The sequence below is a fragment of the Tachyglossus aculeatus genome, unplaced genomic scaffold (genome assembly GCF_015852505.1).
Source record: "Tachyglossus aculeatus isolate mTacAcu1 unplaced genomic scaffold, mTacAcu1.pri scaffold_101_arrow_ctg1, whole genome shotgun sequence".
In the NCBI taxonomy this organism is placed as follows: domain Eukaryota; kingdom Metazoa; phylum Chordata; class Mammalia; order Monotremata; family Tachyglossidae; genus Tachyglossus; species Tachyglossus aculeatus.
Window position 1 is genome coordinate 460,086 of NW_024044842.1, and position 19,915 is coordinate 480,000.

Here is a 19,915-nt window from a genome sequence, read left to right on the forward strand (position 1 = left end):
GGGGTGAAGACTGCGAGCCTCTATTGGTAGTACTGGTAGAGGCAAGCGCTTAGTACAGTGCTCTGCACACAGTAAGCGCTCAATAAATACGACTGTTGATGATGATGATGATAGTATTAGAACGGTGGTTGATACATAGTAAGCGCTTAAATACCATCATGATAGTTACTGTTACAACAGCGACAGACGCGTTATCATTAATAACGATGACGATGATGGCGTTTATCAAGCGCTCACTACGCGCGAAGCACTGTGTCACTGCTCCGTAGGCCCGCGGGCGGGGGGCGGACGCCCACCTTGTCGGGCCGGGCCCCGTTCTCCTGGTCGAGGCCCCGCTTGGCGCCGGGCCGGGGCAGGCGGGAGGCGGCGCTGCCCGGAGGAGGCGGCACCGCCCGCACGTTGGCGCGACGCTCCGTCAGGGGCGGCTTCTGGAAAAGGGAGGGCATGGCATCAGGCGGGGGGGGCCCCGGAAAGCTCAGACCCCCCCCTCAGAGATCTCTCTCCACCCCCTGAGAGATCTCTCTGCCCCCAGAGAGATCTCTCTCTGCCCCCAGTTCTCCCTCAGAGATCTCTCAGCCCCCCGAGAGATCTCTCTCTGCCCCCAGTTCTCCCTCAGAGATCTCTCCACCAGTTCTCCCTCAGCCCCCTCAGAGATCTCTCTCCATTCCCCCAGCTTTCCCTCAGAGATCTCTTAACCCCTGAGAGATCTCTTTCTGCCCCAGTTCTCCCTCAGATATCTCTCTCCACCCCCCCCAGTTCTTCCTCAGCCCCCCTGAGAGATCTCTCCACCACCAGTTCTCCCTCTCTGCCCCCAGTTCTCTCAGAGATCTCTCAGCCCCCCTGAGAGATCTCTCTCTGCCCCCAGCTCTCCGTCAGAGATCTCTCCACCACCAGTTCTCCCTCAGAGATCTCTCTCTCCACCCCCCAATTCCCCCTCAGCCCCCCCGAGAGATCTCTCTCCATCCCCCCAGCTCTCCCTCCCTCAGAGATCTCTCAGCCCCTGGTTCTCCCTCGGCCCCCTGAGAGATCTCTCTCCATTCCCCCAGCTCTCCCTCAGAGATCTCTCAGCCCCCCTGAGAGATCTCTCTGCCCCCAGAGAGGTCTCCCTGCCCCAGTTCTCCCTCAGAGATCTCCCTCAGCCCCCTCAGAGATCTCTCTCCGCCCCCAGCTCTCCCTCAGAGATCTCTCAGCCCCCTGGTTCTCAGAGATCTCTCTCCACAATACAGTTCTCCCTCAGAGACCTCTCTCAGCCCTCCAGAGATCTCTGGGCATCCCCCAGCTCTCCCTCAGAGATCTCTTAGCCCCCCTGAGAGATCTCTCTGCCCCCAGCTCTCCCTTAGAGATCTCTCTCCACCCCCAGCTCTCCCTCAGAGATCTCTCAGCCCCCCTCAGAGGCCTCTCCCCACCCCCAGCTCTCCCTCAGAGATCTCTCAGCCCCCCTGAGAGATCTCTCTCTGCCCCCAGCTCTCCCTCAGAGATCTCTCCACCACCAGTTCTCCCTCAGAGGTCTCTCTCCCCACCCCCCAGTTCTCCCTCAGCCCCCTGAGAGATCTCTCTCCATTCCCCCAGCTCTCCCTCAGAGATCTCTCTCAGCCCCTGGTTCTCCCTCGGCCCCCTGAGAGATCTCTCTCCATTCCCCCAGCTCTCCCTCAGAGATCTCTCAGCCCCCCTGAGAGATCTCTCTGCCCCCCAGAGAGGTCTCCCTGCCCCAGTTCTCCCTCAGAGATCTCCCTCAGCCCCCTCAGAGATCTCTCTCCGCCCCCAGCTCTCCCTCAGAGATCTCTCAGCCCCCTGGTTCTCAGAGATCTCTCTCCACAATACAGTTCTCCCTCAGAGACCTCTCTCAGCCCTCCAGAGATCTCTCTTCACCCCCTAGTTCTCCTTCAGAGATCTCTCCACCCCCAGCTCTCCCTCAGAGATCTCTTAGCCCCCTGAGAGATCTCTCTGCCCCCAGCTCTCCCTTAGAGATCTCTCTCCACCCCCAGCTCTCCCTCAGAGATCTCTCAGCCCCCCTCAGAGGCCTCTCCCCGCCCCAGCTCTCCCTCAGAGATCTCTTAGCCACCCTGAGAGATCTCTCTGCCCCCAGCTCTCCCTCAGAGATCTCTCTCCGCCCCCAGCTCTCCCTCAGAGATCTCTCCACCACCAGTTCTCCCTCAGAGATCTCTCTCTCCACCCCCCCCGAGAGATCTCTCAGCCCCGGGTTCTCCCTCAGCCCCCTCAGAGATCTCTCTCCATTCCCCCAGCTTTCCCTCAGAGATCTCTTAGCCCCCTGAGAGATCTCTTTCTGCCCCCAGTTCTCCCTCAGAGATCTCTCTCCACCCCTAGTTCTTCCTCAGCCCCCCTGAGAGATCTCTCCACCACCAGTTCTCCCTCAGAGATCTCTCAGCCCCCTGGTTCTCAGAGATCTCTCTCCACAATACAGTTCTCCCTCAATAAATAAATACAAATAAATAAATAAATATATAAATAAATAAGTTCAATAAATACGATTGCTTGATTGATTCTCCCTCAGAGATCTCTCTCAGCCCTCCAGAGATCTCTCTCCACACACATCCCCGCTCTCCCTCAGAGATCTCTGGGCATCCCCCAGCTCTCCCTCAGAGATCTCTCTCAATCCCCTCGTTCTCCGCCAGAGATCTCTCTCCACCCCCCTAGTTCTCCCTCAGAGATCTCTCAGCCCCCCTGAGAGACCTCTCTCCGCCCCCCAGCTCTCCCCCAGAGATCTCTCAGCCCCCTTCAGAGACCTCTCTCCTCCCCCCAGTTCTCCCTCAGAGATCTCTCTGCCCCCAGCTCTCTCTTAGAGATCTCTCTCCACCCCCCTAGTTCTCCCTCAGAGATCTCTCTGCCCCCCTCAGAGACCTCTCTCCACCCCCAGCTCTCCCTCAGAGATCTCTTAGCCCCCCTCAGAGATCTCTCTGCCCCCAGCTCTCCCTCAGAGATCTCTCTCCACCCCCCGAGATCTCTCAGCCCCCAGTTCTCCCTCAGCCCCTCAGAGATCTCTCTCCACGCCCCAGCACTCCCTCAGAGATCTCTCTGCCCCCAGCTCTCCCTGAGATCTCTCAACCCCCTCAGAGATCTCTCCGCCCCCCTAGTTCTCCCTCAGAAATATTTCTCCACCCCTCAGAGATCTCTCTCATCCCCATCTCTCCCTCAGAGATCTCTCTTCACCTCCCCCAGTTCTCCCTCAGAGATCTCTCTCCGCCCCCCAGCTCTCTGAGATCTCTCAACCCCCCAGCTCTCCCTCAGAGATCTCTCTCCACCCCCAGCTCTCTGAGATCTCTCAACCCCCCAGCTCTCCCTCAGAGATCTCTCTCCACCCCCTCGTTCTCCGCCAGAGATCTCTCTTCACTCCCCAGTTCTCCCTCAGAGATCTCTCAGCCCCCTCAGAGACCTCTCTCCGCCCCCCCAGCTCTCCCCCAGAGATCTCCCTCAGAGATGTCTCAGCCCCCTTCAGAGACCTCTCTCCTCCCCCCAGCTCTCCCTCAGCCCCCCCGAGAGATCTCTCTGCCCCCAGCTCTCCCTCAGAGATCTCACCCCCTCAGAGATCTCTCTCGACCCCCAGCTCTCCCTCAGAGATCTCTCAGCCCGAGAGATCTCTCTCCACCCCCCAGCTCTCCCTCAGAGATCTCTCTTCACCTCCCCAGTTTTCCCTCAGAGATCTCTCTCCGCCCCCAGCTCTCCCTCAGAGATCTCTCTCCATCCCCCAGAGATCTCTCTCCATCCCTCAGAGAGCTCCCTCAGCCCACTGAGATCTCTCTCAACCCCCAGTTCTCCCTCAGAGATCTCTCAGCGCCCTCAGAGATCTCTCTCCACCCCCCAGCTCTCCCTCAGAGATCTCTCTTCACCTCCCCCAGTTCTCCCTCAGAGATCTCTCTCCACCCCCCAGCTCTCCCTCAGAGATCTCTCTCCGCCCCCAGCTCTCCCTCAGAGCTCTCCCTCAGCCCCACTCAGAGATCTCTCTCAACCCCTCAGAGATCTCTCTCCGCTCCCAGCTCTTCCTCAGAGATCTCTCTCCATCCCTCAGAGATCTCTTTCACCCCCCAGCTCCCCCTCAGAGATCTCTCAACCCCCTTCAGAGATCTCTCTCAACCCCCTTCTCTCCCTCAGCCCCTCCCCATTGGACGCCCCCTCCCCTCTCAACTCCCCATTGGACGCCCCTTCCCCTCTCTTTCTCCCCATTGGACGCCCCCTCCCCTCTCCACTCCCCTTTGGATGCCCCCTCTTCCCTCTAGTAGACCCCCCTCTACTCCCCATTAGACGCCCCCTTCTCTTTTCCCCCTCCCCATTAGACGCCCCCCCCGCGGACCCTGGTCTCCATGGCTCGTCTCCCCGGCTGCTCCCGGCGTGCCCCGCGCCCGCGCCACACATTTGAATTCAAACCGCCGCTTCCCGGAAGTGCGTCACGCGCCCCAACCGACCAATCGCCGCCGTCCGCCCGGGGGGCCGCCCAGGTGACTCAAAGCGCGTGCGCGGGGAAAAAAGGCTCCGCGCATGCGCAGGAAAAAAAAAAGAGGGGCTCCGCGCATGCGCGGGACAAAATGACACGCCCCCAGCCCGGGCCAGGTCCGGCGCATGCGCGGAAAAGTACTCCCCACCCACGGAGTCAGGATCGGCGCATGCGCTGGAAAAATAACGTTTTTTTTTTTTCTCACCGCACCCTCCCCAACCGCGGGGCCAGGCTTTACGCATGCGCAGAGAAAAGGGCGTTCCCACGCCCCCCGCCCGGGCCAGGTTCGACGCATGCGCGGAAAAAGTACTCCCCACCCGCGGAGTCAGGATCGGCGCATGCGCTGGAAAAAATAACGGTTTTTGTTTTTTTTTCCCCCGCACCCTCCCCGCCCGCGGGGCTAGGCTCAGCGCATGCGCAAAGAAAAGGACGTTCCCCCGCCCCGCCCGGGCCAGGCTCGACGCATGCGCGGAAAAGTACTCCCCCCCCTCCTCCGCGGAGCCAGGCTCGGCGCATGCGCTGGAAAAATAACGGGTTTTTTTTTTTTTCACCGCACCCTCCCCACCCGTGGAGCTAGACTCGGCGCATGCGCAGAGAAAGAGACCTTCCCCCGCCCCCCCTCCCGGACCAGGCTCGACGCATGCGCGGGAAAAAGTACCCCCCCCCCCTCCGCCGTGGAGCCAGGCTGGGCGCATGCGCTGAAAAAGAACTTTTTTTCCCCACCCCCTCCCACCCCCGGGGCCAGGTTGGGCGCATGCGCAGGGAAAAGAACGCGCCAGGAATGGCGCATGCGCGGGCTAAAAGATCCCGCCCCCTCGGGCCAGGCGCTGCGCATGCGCAGACTAAGGAAACCCCCGTACCAGGGGCATGCGCAGAATAAAGGACGTCCTCCCCCACGAGCCAAGCTCAGCGCATGCGCAGGGAAATGGCACCCACCCCCCCCCCCGTAGGGGGCAGGCTTGGCGCATGCGCGGGAAAAAAAAAGATGCGCAATGCTTCGGGAAAAGGCCTCAAGATCAGTGGGCCTCATCATCATCATCATCATCATTATTATTATTATCATTTACAATTATTATAATTATATAATTAATATGTAATAAAATATATAACTGTCATTAATAATAAACAATCATATTTATTATTTAATAATTATAATTATTATGATCATTATGAAAAATAATGATTTTATTGATAGTAATGATAATTATTAATGATAGTAATGATGACTAATGAAACAATAATAATAAATGATAGATAATTAATTTATTAGTAATTATTATTTATTAATGAACCGTCGTTAATAATAATTACGCAATATATCATTATTTATTATGATTGTTATGACTGTATCTAATTATTATATAATGATATTGTAATTATTAATGATAATTAATAATAATGATAAACAATCATACTTATCATTCATTATTAATTGTAATAATCATATATGATTATTATATAATAAAATAATATATGATTAATATTAACAAGTAATTGATAATTAATTGATAATAATAATAATGCTATTGGTTAAGAACTTCCTGTGCGGCAGTTACTGTTCTAAGCTCTGGGGTGGATACAAGCAAATTGGGCCCCATACAGGCCCTGCCCCACGTGGGAATTCACACTCCTATGCTTATTAAGAAGAATAATAATAAAATAATAATGATACCAATGATGGTACTCGTTAAGCGCTTACTATGTGTCAACTGTCTACTCTTTTTGCTTTGTTTTCTTGTCTGTCTCCCCCGTCTAGACCGTGAGCCCGTCGTCGGTTAGGGATGGTCTCTGTTGCCGACTTTTGTAAAAATAACAATAATAATGATAAAATAACAATGATATACTGATAATGGTACTCGTTAAGCGCTTACTATGTGTCAACCGTCTACTTTTTTTGCTTTGTTTTCTTGTCTGCTTCCCCCTTCTAGACCGTGAGCCCGTTGTTGGGTAGGGATTGATTGTCTCTGTTGCCAACTTGTAAAAGTAATAATAATCATAATAATAATAATGGCATTTATTAAGCGCTTACTATGTGCCAAGCACCGTTCTAAGCGCTGGGGTGGTTACAAGGTGATAGGGTTGCCCCCCGGGGGGGCTCACAGTCTTCATCCCCATTTCCCAGATGAGGGCACTGAGGCCCAGAGAATAATAATGATAATAATAATAATGGCGTTTATTAAGCGCTTACTATGTGCCAAGCACTGTTCTAAGCGCTGGGGAGGATGTAAGGTGATCAGGTTGTCCCACGGGGGGCTCCCAGTCTTCATCCCCATCTGACAGATGAGGTAACCGAGGCCCGGAGAAGTGAAGTGACTCGCCCAAAGTCACACAGCTGACAGTTGGCGGAGCCGGGATTTGAACCCATGACCTCGGACTCCAAAGCCCGGGCTCTTTCCGCTGAGCCGCGCTGCTTCTCCGAGTGACTCGCCCAAGGTCACACAGCTGGCGGTTGGTGGAGCCGGGATTTGAACCCGTGACCTCTGACCTGGCCGCGGCCCGCCTCCTCCGAGGAGCCTTCTCCGATGACCCCCGCCTTTCCTCTTCCCTTCTGCGTCTTCCCGACGCCCTCCCTTCCTTCATCCCCCCGGTCCCGGCCCCGCGGCCGACCCGTTTGGCTTGGATCCAACCCCAGCGCTCAGTACAGTGCCCGACACGGAGTGGGCGCTTCCCAAATACCACAATCATCATCATCATCATCATCCGGGCTTCCTCGTGTCCTTTAATCCGTCGTCCTTCCATTTGTCCCCGCGTCCACCCGCCCTTCCGTTTGTCCCCATGTTCATTCATTCATTCAATCGTATTTATTGAGCGCTTCCTGTGTGCAGAGCACTGTACTAAGCGCTTGGGAAGTACAAGTTGGCAACATAAAGAGACGGTCCCTACGCAACAGTCCCCCCGCCCATCCCTGTGTCCTCTGCCTGATTTTCCCCCGACTTCTGTCCGTACTTCCTTGTGTCCTCTTTTCCGATTTTTCCTGCGTCTTCTCTCCCGTTTGTCCCCGTGTCCACCCGTCCACCCCCGTGTCGACCCGTCCGTCCTCCCCCGTGTCCTACACCCGACTTTCCCTGTGTCCTCCTTTCCAGTTTTTCCTGTGTGCTCCCACCACCTTTCCCCATGTCCTCTCCCGTTTGTCCCCACATCCTCCCGCCCTTCCCCGTATCTTCCCCGTGTCCTCCGCCCGACTTTCCCCCGACCTTTTCTGTGTCCTCTTTTCCAATTTTTCCTGTCCTCCCACCCACCTTTCCCCATGTCCTCTCTCCCGTTTGTCCCCACATCCTCCCACCCACCTTTCCCCATGTCCTCTCTCCCGTTTGTCCCCATGTCCTCCCACCCTTCCCCGTGTCCTCCGCTCGACTTCCCCCGACCTTCCCTGTGTCCTCCTTTCCAGTTTTTCCTGTGTGCTCCCACCACCTTTCCCCATGTCCTCTCTCCCGTTTGTCCCCACATCCTCCCGCCCTTCCCCGTATCTTCCCCGTGTCCTCCGCCCGACTTTCCCCCGACCTTTTCTGTGTCCTCTTTTCCAATTTTTCCTGTCCTCCCACCCACCTTTCCCCATGTCCTCTCTCCCGTTTGTCCCCACATCCTCCCACCCACCTTTCCCCATGTCCTCTCGACTTCCCCCGACCTTCCCTGTGTTCTCTTTTCCAATTTTTCCTGTGTCCTCCCACCCGTTTGTTCCCATGTCCTCCCACCCTTCCCCGTGTCCTCTGCTCGACTTCCCCCGACCTTCCCTGTGTTCTCTTTTCCCATTTTTCCTGTGTCCTCCCACCCACCTTTCCCCATGTCCTCTCTCCCGTTTGTCCCCACATCCTCCCACCCACCTTTCCCCATGTCCTCTCTCCCGTTTGTCCCCATGTCCTCCCACCCTTCCCCGTGTCCTCCGCTCGACTTCCCCCGACCTTCCCTGTGTTCTCTTTTCCAATTTTTCCTGTGTCCTCCCACCCGTTTGTCCCCATGTCCTCCCACCCTTCCCCGTGTCCTCCGCTCGACTTCCCCCGACCTTCCCTGTGTTCTCTTTTCCAATTTTTCCTGTGTCCTCCCACCCACCTTTCCCCATGTCTCTCTCCTGTTTGTCCCCACACCCTCCCACCCACCTTTCCCCATGTCCTCTCTCCCATTTGTCCCCGTGTCCTCCCACTCATCCCCGCGTCCTCCGCTCGACTTCCCCCGACCTTCCCTGTGTCCTCTTTTCCAATTTTTCCTGTGTCCTCCCACCCACCTTTCCCCATGTCCTCTCTCCCGTTTGTCCCCACATCCTCCCACCCTTCCCCGTGTCCTCTCTCCCATTTGTCCCCATGTCCTCCCACCCATCCCCGTGTCCTCCACCCGACTTTCCCCCGACCTTTCCTGTGTCTTTTCCAGTTTTTCCTGTGTCCTCCCACCACCTTTCCCCATGTCCTCTCCAGTTTGTCCCCACATCCTCCCGCCCTTCCCCATGTCCTCTCCCCCATTTGTCCCCATGTCCTCCCGCCCTTCCCCGTGTCCTCCCGCCCATCCCCGTGTCCTCCACCCGACTTTCCCCCGACCTTCCCTGTGTCCTCTTTTCCAATTTTTCCTGTGTCCTCCCACCCACCTTTCCCCATGTCCTCTCTCCCATTTGTCCCCACATCCTCCCACCCTTCCCCATGTCCTCTCTCCCATTTTTCCCCATGCCCTCCCGCCCATCCCCGTATCCTCCACCCGACTTTCCCTGTGTCCTCTTTTCCAATTTTCCCTGTGTCCTCCCACCCACCTTTCCCCATGTCCTCTCTCCCGTTTGTCCCCACATCCTCCCGCCCTTCCCCGTGTCCTCTCTCCCATTTGTCCCCATGTCCTCCCGCCTTCCCTGTGTCCTGTCTGTCCCCGTGTCCTCCCGCCCATCCCTGTGTCCTCCGCCCGACTTTCCCCGACCTTCCGTGTCCTTTTCCAATTTTTCCTGTGTCCTCCCACCCACGTTTCCCCATGTCCTCTCTCCCATTTGTCCCCATGTCCTCCCGCCCTTCCCTGTGTCCTGTCTGTCCCCGTGTCCTCCCGCCCATCCCTGTGTCCTCCGCCCGACTTTCCCCGACCTTCCCTGTGTCCTTTTCCAATTTTTCCTGTGTCCTCCCACCCACGTTTCCCCATGTCCTCGCTCCCATTTGTCCCCACATCCTCCCGCCCTTCCCCGTGTCCTCTCTCCCGTTTTTCCCCATGCCCTCCCACCCATCCCCGTATCCTCCACCCGACTTTCCCTGTGTCGTCTTTTCCAATTTTTCCTGTGTCCTCCCACCCGCCCTTCCCCGTGTCCTCTCTCCCGTTTGTCCCCGCGTCCACCCGCCCATCCCCGTGTCCACCTGTCCATCCTCCCCCGACTTTCCTCCTGACCTTCCCTCCCTCCTTCCGTGTCCTCTCTTCCAATTTTTCCCGTGTCCTCCCACCCGCCCTTCCCCGTGTCCTCTCTCCCGTTTGTCCCCGTATCCGCCCCCCCATCCCCGTGTCCTCCAGTCCATCCTTCCCCGTGTCCTCTCTTCCAATCTTTCCTATGTCCTCCCACTCGCCCTCCCCCGTGTCCCCCATCCATCCCGGGGGCGGCGGCGGCGGGCAGGGGTCCGATCCGGGCCCGGCCGAGGTCAGGGGGCGAGAGGGTGTCCGCTGGCGGGAGTTTAGGGCCGGCTCCTCCTCTTTCCGCTCGTTAAATAATTTATATAATTCACTTTAAATACAAAATACACAACGTCCTTCCTTCCTTCCGTCGGCTCTCCTTCCTCCGGGGTCCCGGGGTGTCCGTGGGGGGCCGGACGCCGGGGTCCTTAGCCCAGGAAACAGACGGGGCCCATCTCCACCCCGGGCCGCCGCCGGGGTCCTTCCGCGTCCGTCGAGTCCGAGTCCGAGAAGAAGGCGTCCAGGAGGGGCAGCTGGTCCAGCAGCGGGGTGGTCACCTCCATCACCGCCTGAGAGGGGCTGCCCGCATCCTGGGGAGGGGCGCGGGGCCCGGCGGCCGGAGGAGGACGGCGAGAGGGAAGAGGAAGGGACAAGCGGGGGAGAGGGGAAGGGGAAGAGGAGGAAAGAGGAAGGGAGAGAGGGAGGAAAGAGGAAGGGAGAGAGGGAGAAAGGAAGGGGAAAAGGAGGAAAGAGGAAGAGGGAGAAAGAGGAAGGGAAAGAGGAAGAGAGAGGAAGGGGAAGAGGAGGAAAGAAGAAGGGAAAGAGGAGGAAAGAGGAAGAGGGAGAGAGAGGAAAGGGAAGAGGAATAGAGGAAGGGGAAGACGGGGAGAGGGAAAGGGAAGGTGAGGGAGAGAGGAAGGGGAAGTGGGGGAAAGGGGAAGAAGGGGAAGGAAGAAGGGGAAAAAGAGGGAGATAGAAATCGGAAGAGGAGGAGAGAGGAACGGGAAGAGGAGGAAAGAGGAAGGGGAAGAGGGGGAGAGAGGAAGGGGAGGAAGGGAAAGGGAGAAAGAGGAAGAGGGAGAGAGAGGAAGGGGAAGAGGGAGAAAGGAAGGGAAAGAAGGGGAAGAGAGGAAGGGGAAAAAGAGGGAGAAAGGAATCGGAAGAGAAGGTGAGAGGAAGGGGAAGAGGAGGAGAGAGGAAGGGGAAGCGGGGAAGAGAGGAAAGGGAAGAAGAGGAAAGAGGAAGGGGAAGAGGGGGAGAGAGGAAGGGGAAGAAGAGGAAAGAGGAAGGGGAAGAGGGGGAGAGAGGAAGGGAAAGAGGGAAGAGGAAGGGGAAGAGGGGGAGAGAGGAAAGGGAAGAAGAGGAAAGAGGAAGGGGAAGAGGAGGAAAGAGGAAGGGAAAGGGAGAAAGGAAGAGGGGGAGAGAGAGGCCAGGGAAGAGGGAGAAAGGAAGGGAAAGAAGGGGAAGAGAGGAAGGGGAAAAAGAGGGAGAAATGAATCGGAAGAGGAGGAGAGAGGAAGGGGAAGAGGAGGAGAGAGGAAGGGGAAGAGGAGGAGAGAGGAAGGGGAAGAGGGGGAGAGAGAGGAAGGAGAAGAGGAGGAAAGAGGAAGGGGAAGAAGAGGAAAGAGGAAGGGGAAGAGGGGGAGAGAGGAAGGGGAAGGGGAAAGAGGAGGGGAGAGGGAGGGGAAAAAGACGGAGAAAGGAATCGGAAGAGGAGGAGAGAGGAAGGGGAAGAGGAGGAAAGATGAAGGGAAAGAGGGAAGAGAGGAAGGGGAAGAAGAGGAAGGGGAAGAGGAGGAAAGAGGAAAAGGGTGGAAGAGTGGGAGGGGAAAAAGAGGGAGAAGGGAATCGGAAGAGGAGGAGAGAGGATGGGGAAGAGGGGGAGAGGAAGGGGAAGAAAGAGTTAGAGATGATGAGCGAAGGGGGAGGAGGAGGAAGAGGGGGAGGGTCCGTGTTTCCGGGGCCCCCTCTCCCCCCCAACCCTGAGCCCCCCGGGGCGGAGGTGGCGGGTACCTGGCAACGCTGGTCGAAGTCCTTGACGTAGGGGCTGTTTTCGGGGGTGAGGGCCCGGCCGTCGGCCCCCCGGAGCCGCAGAGGGGCCGCCCCCGGACCCCCGCAGGGCCGTGCCACCCGCTGTCGCCCCGACACGCTCAGCAGCCGCAGGAAGGTCAGCTGGACCACCCCCACCGGGGAGCCCGCCGCGTCCACGTAGGAGAACTGCGGGGAGGCCAGAGACACGGGGCGGAAGGCCGTCAGAGACCCTCGGAGACGGGGGCGGAGGGGGAGACACGAGGGTGGCGAGAGACGGGGACGGAGGCCTACGGGGAAGGGCCGGGACGGAGATGGCGGGAGGGCTGGGATGGGGAGAGACAGGGGGCCGGGGGGTGAGGGGGGACCAGTCGGACACGTGGGACACAGAGACGGGAGAGAGAGACGCTCACACACCCCAAAAAGGCAGAGATGCCCCCGAGAGACGAGATAAAGGGGGGATGGAGGCCCATGGGGAAGGGCAGAGGCGGGAGGAGAGAGACAGAGACCCATGGGGAGAGACAGAGACGATAGGAGGGGAGGGATGGAGAGAGACATGGGGCCGGGGGGTACCCGTCAGACACGTGGGATGCTGAGACGTGAGAGACACGCACACCCCGAAAGGCATGGAGTGGAAACAGAGACAGACCTCTCCCCCCGAGGCCCGAGGAAAGGCGGAGATACGGGAGGCAGAGGCCCAAAGACGGAGATATGGGGGGGACAGAGAGACCCCAAAAGTCAGAGACACAAGAGGGTGGAAACAGAGACCCGCGCGCTCCGAAAGGCCGAGCTACGGGGCGGGAAAGGGAGACGGGCCCCACTCCAAGGAAAGGCAGGGATGCGGAGACAGGCGGCAAAAGGCAGAGATGTGAGGAGGTGGAAACAGAGATGGATCCCGAAAGGCAGAGACGTAGGGCCGGGAACGGAGACAGAGCCCCTAAAAGACGGAGACACGGAGGTGGGGAGGAAACAGAGACGGACCCCGAAAGACGGAGATAAAGGAGGGGCGGAAACAGAGACGGTCCCCGAAAACCAGAGACGTAGGGGCCGGAAACGGAGACAGATCTCCCCCAAAAGACAGAGATAAGGGAGGTGGAAATAGAGACTGACCCCGAAAGACAGAGACACAGGGGTTGGAAACAGAGACAGATCTCCCAAAAAGACGGAGACACAAGAGGGTGGAAACAGAGACAGAGTCCCCCCAAAAGACAGAGAAACAGGGAGGTGGAAATGGAGACAGAGACATAGGGGCAGGAAACAGAGACAGATCCCCCCAAAAGACAGAGATACAGGGAGGTGGAAACAGAGACAGAGACACAGGGGCCGGAAACAGAGACAGATCCCCCCAAAAGACAGAGATACGGCAGTGGGGCGGAAACAGAGACAGACCCCAAAAGATAGAGATAAAGGGCGGGGGCAGAAACAGAGACAGACCCCCAAAAGCCAGAGACATAGGGGCCGGACACAGAGACAGATTCCCCCAAAAGACAGAGACACAGGGAGGTGGAAACAGAGACAGACCCCGAAAGACAGAGACATAGGGGCCGGAAATAGAGACAGAACCCCCCAAAGACAGAGACACAAGAGGGTGGAAACAGAGACAGAGTCCCCCCAAAAGACGGAGAAACAGGGAGGTGGAAACAGAGACATAAGGGCCGGGAACAGAGAGATGGATCCCCCAAAAGACAGAGACACAGGGAGGTGGAAACAGAGACAGACCCCAAAAGACAGAGACACGGGCTGGAAACAGAGACAGATTCCCCCAAAAGACAGAGACACAAGAGGATGGAAGGAGAGACAGAGTCCCCCAAAAGACAGAGAAACAGGGAGGTGGAAACTGAGACATAAGGGCCAGAAACAGAGAGACGGATCCCCCAAAAGACAGAGACACAGGGAGGTGGAAACAGAGACAGATTCCCCCAAAAGACAGAGAAACAGGGAGGTGGAAATAGAGACAGACCCCGAAAGACAGAGACATAGGGGCCAGAAACAGAGACAGATCCCCCAAAAGACAGAGACACGGAGGTGGGGCGGAAACAGAGACAGACCCCGAAAGCCAGAGACATAGGGGCCGGACACAGAGACAGATTCCCCCAAAAGACAGAGACACAGGGAGGTGGAAACAGAGACAGACCCCGAAATCCAGAGACACAGGGGCCGGAAACAGAGACAGATCCCCCCAGAGACAGAGACACAAGGAGGTGGAAACAGAGACAGACCTCGAAATCCAGAGACATAGGGGCCGGAAACAGAGACAGATCCCCCCAAAGACAGAGACACAAGAGGGTGGAAACAGAGACAGAATGTCCCAAAAGACAGAAAATCAGGGAGGTGGAAACAGAGACATAGGGGCCGGGAACAGAGACAGATCCCCCAAAAGACAGAGACACAGGGAGGTGGAAACAGAGACAGACCCCGAAAGGCAGAGACATAGGTGCTGGAAACAGAGACAGATCCCCCCAAAAGACAGAGACACAAGAGGGTGGAAACAGAGACAGAGTCCCCCAAAAGACAGAGAAACAGGGAGGTGGAAACAGAGACAGAGACATAGGGGCAGGAAACAGAGAGAGATCCCCCAAAAGACAGAGACACAAGAGGGTGGAAACAGAGACAGAGTCCCCCAAAAGACAGAGACATGGGGGCCGGGAACAGAGACAGATCCCCCAAAAGACAGAGACACAATGGTGGGGTGGAAACAGAGACAGATCCCCCAAAAAGACAGAGACACAAGAGGGTGGAAAGACAGAGTCCCCCAAAAGACAGAGACACAGGGAGGTGGAAACAGAGACAGAGACATAGGGGCAGGAAACAGAGAGAGATCCCCCAAAAGACAGAGACACAAGAGGGTGGAAACAGAGACAGAGTCCCCCAAAAGACAGAGACATAGGGGCCGGGAACAGAGACAGATCCCCCAAAAGACAGAGATACGGCAGTGGGGCGGAAACAGAGACAGACCCCAAAAGATAGAGATAAAGGGCGGGGGCAGAAACAGAGACAGACCCCCAAAAGCCAGAGACATAGGGGCCGGACACAGAGACAGATTCCCCCAAAAGACAGAGACACAGGGAGGTGGAAACAGAGACAGACCCCGAAAGACAGAGACATAGGGGCCGGAAATAGAGACAGAACCCCCCAAAGACAGAGACACAAGAGGGTGGAAACAGAGACAGAGTCCCCCCAAAAGACAGAGAAACAGGGAGGTGGAAACAGAGACATAAGGGCCGGGAACAGAGAGATGGATCCCCCAAAAGACAGAGACACAGGGAGGTGGAAACAGAGACAGACCCCAAAAGACAGAGACACAGGGGCCGGAAACAGAGACAGATTTCCCCCAAAAGACAGAGACACAAGAGGGTGGAGAGACAGGTTCCCCCAAAAGGCAGAGAAACAGGGAGGTGGAAACAGAGACACAGGGGCCGGGAACAGAGACAAATCCCCCAAAAGACAGAGAGACAGGGAGGTGGAAACCAAGAGGGTGGAGAGACAGAGTCCCCCAAAAGACAGAGACACAAGAGTGTGGAAACAGAGACAGAGTCCCCCAAAAGACAGAGAAACAGGGAGGTGGAAACAGAGAGAGACACAGAGACATAGGGGCCGGGAACAGAGACAGATCCCCTAAAAGACAGAGACACGGCGGTGGGGTGGAAACAGAGACAGACCACGAAAGCCAGAGATAAAGGAGGGGCGGAAACAGAGACAGTCCCTGAAAACCAGAGACATAGGGGCCGGAAACAGAGACAGATCCCCCCAAAAGACAGAGACACAGGGAGGTGGAAACCAAGAGGGTGGAGAGACAGAGTCCCCCAAAAGACAGAGACACAAGAGTGTGGAAACAGAGACAGAGCCCCCCAAAAGACAGAGAAACAGGGAGGTGGAAACAGAGAGAGACACAGAGACATAGGGGCCGGGAACACAGACAGATCCCCTAAAAGACAGAGACACGGCGGTGGGGTGGAAACAGAGACAGACCACGAAAGCCAGAGATAAAGGAGGGGCGGAAACAGAGACAGTCCCTGAAAACCAGAGACATAGGGGCCGGAAATAGAGACAGATCGCCCCAAAAGACAGAGACACAGGGAGGTGGAAACAGAGACAGACCCCGAAAGCCAGAGACATAGGGGCCGGAAATAGAGACAGATCCCCCCAAAAGACAGAGACACAGGGAGGTGGAAACAGAGACAGACCCCGAAAGCCAGAGACATAGGGGCCGGAAACAGAGACAGATCCCCCAAAAGACAGAGACACCACAAGAGGGTGGAAAGAGAGACAGATTCCCCCCAAAAGACAGAGACACAAGAGGGTGGAAACAGAGACAGGTTCCCCCAAAAGACGGAGAAACAGGGAGGTGGAAACAGACAGAGACACAGAGACATAGGGGCCGGGAACAGAGACAGATACCCCAAAAGACAGAGACACGATGGTGGGGCGGAAACAGAGACAGATCCCGAAAGACAGAGATAAAGTGGTGGCAGAAACAGAGACAGACCCCCAAAAGCCAGAGACATAGGGGCTGGACACAGAGACAGATCCCCCAAAAGACAGAGATAAGGGAGGGTGGAAACAGAGACAGACCCCCCCAAAAGACAGAGACACAGGGAGGTGGAAACAGAGAAAGACCCCGAAAGACAGAGACATAGGGGCCGGAAACAGAGACAGAACCCCCCAAAGACAGAGACACAAGAGGGTGGAGAGACAGACCCCGAAAGCCAGAGACATAGGGGCCCTGTGTCCGGGACAGGTAGGTTCCCCGGGGGGTCAGGGGTCAGGGGTCAGGGGTCAGACCTGGAGGACGTCGTCCCGGGGGAAAAGGCAGGTCTCTCCCCCAGCGGTGAAGTTGCAGAGGACGGGGAAGGCGTCGCGGGAGCAGCCCTGGTTGGGGTCGATCCAGTACTCGCCTGTCCGGGGATGGGATGGGGTCAGAGGAGACCCCCCCCCCCAAAAAGGGGGACCCCCTCCCCCAAGACAACACCCCCTTCCCCTCTTACTGGCCCGCCCTCCACCCAGCGGCCTACTCGCCCCCTGACCTCTGACCCCACGGTTTCCTGCCCTGCCCCGGCCCAGTCTGCCCCCCGTTTTCTGCCCATTTCCTGCCCCCCCATTTCCCGTCCCGCTCCCCTTCGGTTTTGCCCCCCCGTTTCCTTTCCCGCTGCCCCATCTCCACCCCCTCAGCTCTGCCCCTCCATTTCCTGGCCCTTCCCCACCCCCTCAGTTCTGCTCATTTCCTGCCCCGGCCCCCCGTTTTGCCCCCCATTTCGCGTCCCGCTCCCCCATCAGTTTTGCCCCCCACTTCCTGCCCCTGTTTTGCCCCCCATTTCGCATCCCGCTCCCCCATCAGTTTTGCCCCCCATTTCCTGCCCCTGTTTTGCCCCCCATTTCGTGTCCCGCTCCCCCATCAGTCCTGCCCCTTCCCCACCCCCTCAGTTGTGCCCATTTCCTTCCCCCCTGCCCCTTCCCCACCCCCTCAGCTCTGCCATTTCCTGCCCCTTCCCCACCCCCTCAGTTCTGTTCATTTCCTGTCCCTCCCCGCCTCAGTTTTGCCCCCCATTTCCTGCCCTCACCCCCTCAGTTCTGCTCATTTCCTGTCCCTCCCCGCCTCAGTTTTGCCCCCCATTTCCTGCCATCACCCCCTCAGTTCTGCCCATTTCCTGCCCCCCCCCCCCAGTTTTGCCCCCCATTTCCTGCATCCCCCGGTCCCCCCCCACACAGCTCTGGTCCTCCCCCCATTTCCTGTCCCCCCATTTCCTGTCCCTCCAGCCTCACTCCCGCCCCCTCAGCTCTGCCGCCCATTTCCTGCCCCTTCCCCTCAGCTCTGCCCCCCTTTCCCCCCTGCCCCACTCCCCCCCCCCCAGCCCCGGTCCTCCCCCCATTTCCTGCCTCCCCTCAGTTTTGCTCCCCATTTCCCACCCCCTCAGCTCTGCCCCCCATTTCCTGCCCCCATCCCCTTCCCCTCAGATCTGCCCATTACCCGTCCTGCCCCCCCACTCAGTTTTGCCCCCCATTTCCTGCCCCCCGCCCCTTCCCCACCCCCTCAGTCTTGCCCATTTCCAGCCCCCTCAGCTCTGTGCCCCCATTCCCTTTCCCCCCTGCCCCACTCCCACCCCCTCAGCCCTGGTCCTCCCCCCATTTCTTGTCCCCCTTAGTTTTGCCCCCCATTTCCCAGCCCCCACCCCCTCAGTTTTGTCCATTTCCTGTCCTGCCCCTCCTCAGTTTTGCCCCCCATTTCCTGCATCCCCCGGCCCCCCCACCCCATTTCCTGCCTTCCCCCTCAGTTTTGCCCATTTCCTGCCCCCCTCAGCTCTGCCCCCCATTTCCCATGCCCCCCCGACCTTTCCCCACCCCCGAGCTCTGCCCATTTCCCATCCCACCGCCTGCCCCCTCAGCTCTGCCCCCCATTTCCTGCCCCTTCCCCACCCCTTCAGTTTTGCCCGTCTCCTGTCCCCCCCACCCCCAGTTTTGCCCCCGATTTCCTGCACCCCCCAGTTCACCCCCACTCCCACCCCCTCAGCTGTGCCCCCCATCCCCTTCCCCACTCCCTCAGCTTTGCCCATTTCCTGTCCCGCCCCCCCCTCAGCTCTGCCCCCCATTTCCTGCCCCTTCCCCACCCCCTCAGTTCTGCCCATTTCCTGTCCCGCCCCCCCTCAGTTTTGCCCCCCATTTCCTGCACCCCCCAGTCCACCCCCACTCCCACCGCCTCAGCCCCGGTCCTCCCCCCATTTCCCGCCTCCCCTCAGTTTTGCCCCCCATTTCCCGCCCCCTCAGCTCTGCCCCCCATTTCCTGCCCCCTCAGCTCTGTGCCCCCATTCCCTTTCCCTCCTGCCCCACTCCCACCCCCTCAGCCCCGGTCCTCCCCCCATTTCCTGCCTCCCCTCAGTTTTGCCCCCCATTTCCCACCCCCTCAGCTCTGCCCCCCATTTCCTGCCCCTTCCCCACCCCCTCAGGTCTGCCCATTTCCTGTCCCGCCCCCCCTCAGTCTTGCCCCCCATTTCCTGCACCCCCAGTCCACCCCCACCCCCTCAGCCCTGGTCCTCCCCCCATTTCCCGCCCCCTCAGCTCTGCCCCCCACCCTTTCCCCACCCCCTCAGCTGTGCCCCCCATCCCCTTCCCCACTCCCTCAGCTTTTGCCCATTTCCCGTCCCACCCCCCCTCAGTTTAGCCCCCCATTTCCTGCCCCTTCCCCACCCCATCAGTTCTGCCCATTCCCCCCCCCCCCCAGCTCTGCCCCCTCACTCCCCCCCCCCCCTCAGTCCTGGTCCTCCCCCCATTTCCTGCCTCCCCTCAGTTTTGCCCCCCATTTCCTGCCCGCTCCCCACCCCCTCAGTTTTGCCCCCATCCCCTTCCCCTCAGTTCTGCCCATTACCTGTCCTACCCCCCCTCAGTTTTGCCCCCCATTTCCTGCCCCCCTGCCCCTTCCCCACCCCCTCAGTCCTGCCCATTTCCCGCCCCCTCAGCTCTGTGCCCCCATTCCCTTTCCCTCCTGCCCCACTCCCACCACCTCAGCCCCGGTCCTTCCCCCATTTCTTGCCCCCCTCAGCTCTGCCCCCCATTTCCTGCCCCCCTTCAGTTTTGCCCCCCATTTCCTGCCCCTCAGCTCTGCCCCCCACCCTTTCCCCACCCCCTCAGCTCTGCCCCCCATCCCCTTCCCCACTCCCTCAGTTTTGCCCATTTCCTGTCCCACCCCCCCTCAGTTTTGCCCCCCATTTCCTGCCGCCCATTTCCTGCCCCTTCCCCACCCCACCAGTTCTGCCCATTTCCCGCCCCCTCAGCTCTGCCCCCCCATTTCCCGCCCCTCAGCCCTGGTCCTCCGGCCCCCATTTCCCGCCCCCTCAGCTGTGCCCCCCATTTCCTGCCCCTTCCCCACCCCCTCAGTTTTGCCCCCCACCCCCTGAGTCCTGCCCATTTCCCACCCCCTCAGCTCTGTGCGCCCATTCCCTTTCCCCCCCCACCCCACTCCTCCCCCCATTTCCCGCCTCCCCTCAGTTTCTCCCCCCATCTCCCGGGCGTCGCGGGGCGGGGGGGTCCCGGACCGTCGGTCAGGGCCGGGCGGGCGAGGCGCAGGTCCTGGCAGGTGCGGGCGGGGCTGTGGCGGGTGCCCGCCGGGCG

At 58.6% G+C, this 19,915-nt stretch overlaps 2 protein-coding genes across 2 annotated transcripts in view; both read right to left on the bottom strand.

The window, feature by feature from the left end:
* The window catches only part of KIFC1 (kinesin family member C1), a 41,199-nt gene extending 36,868 nt beyond the window's left edge, over window positions 1-4,331 (bottom strand). Inside the window, exons 1-2 of the mRNA XM_038742185.1 lie at window positions 4,307-4,331; window positions 297-428 (exon numbers count right to left, since the gene is read on the bottom strand). Of these exons, the coding sequence (XP_038598113.1) occupies window positions 297-428; window positions 4,307-4,318 (144 nt within the window). The 5' untranslated portion in view covers window positions 4,319-4,331. The remainder of the gene's footprint in view (window positions 1-296; window positions 429-4,306) is intronic.
* Window positions 4,332-10,147: 5,816 nt separating this feature from the next.
* COL11A2 (collagen type XI alpha 2 chain) overlaps window positions 10,148-19,915 on the bottom strand; it is a gene marked incomplete at its 5' end in the record, with an annotated part of 220,222 nt that continues 210,454 nt past the window's right edge. Inside the window, 4 exon segments of the mRNA XM_038742186.1 lie at window positions 10,148-10,377; window positions 11,801-12,004; window positions 16,598-16,710; window positions 19,840-19,915. The exon segment at window positions 19,840-19,915 is cut by the window's right edge and continues 153 nt beyond it. Coding sequence (XP_038598114.1) covers window positions 10,216-10,377; window positions 11,801-12,004; window positions 16,598-16,710; window positions 19,840-19,915 — 555 coding nt within the window.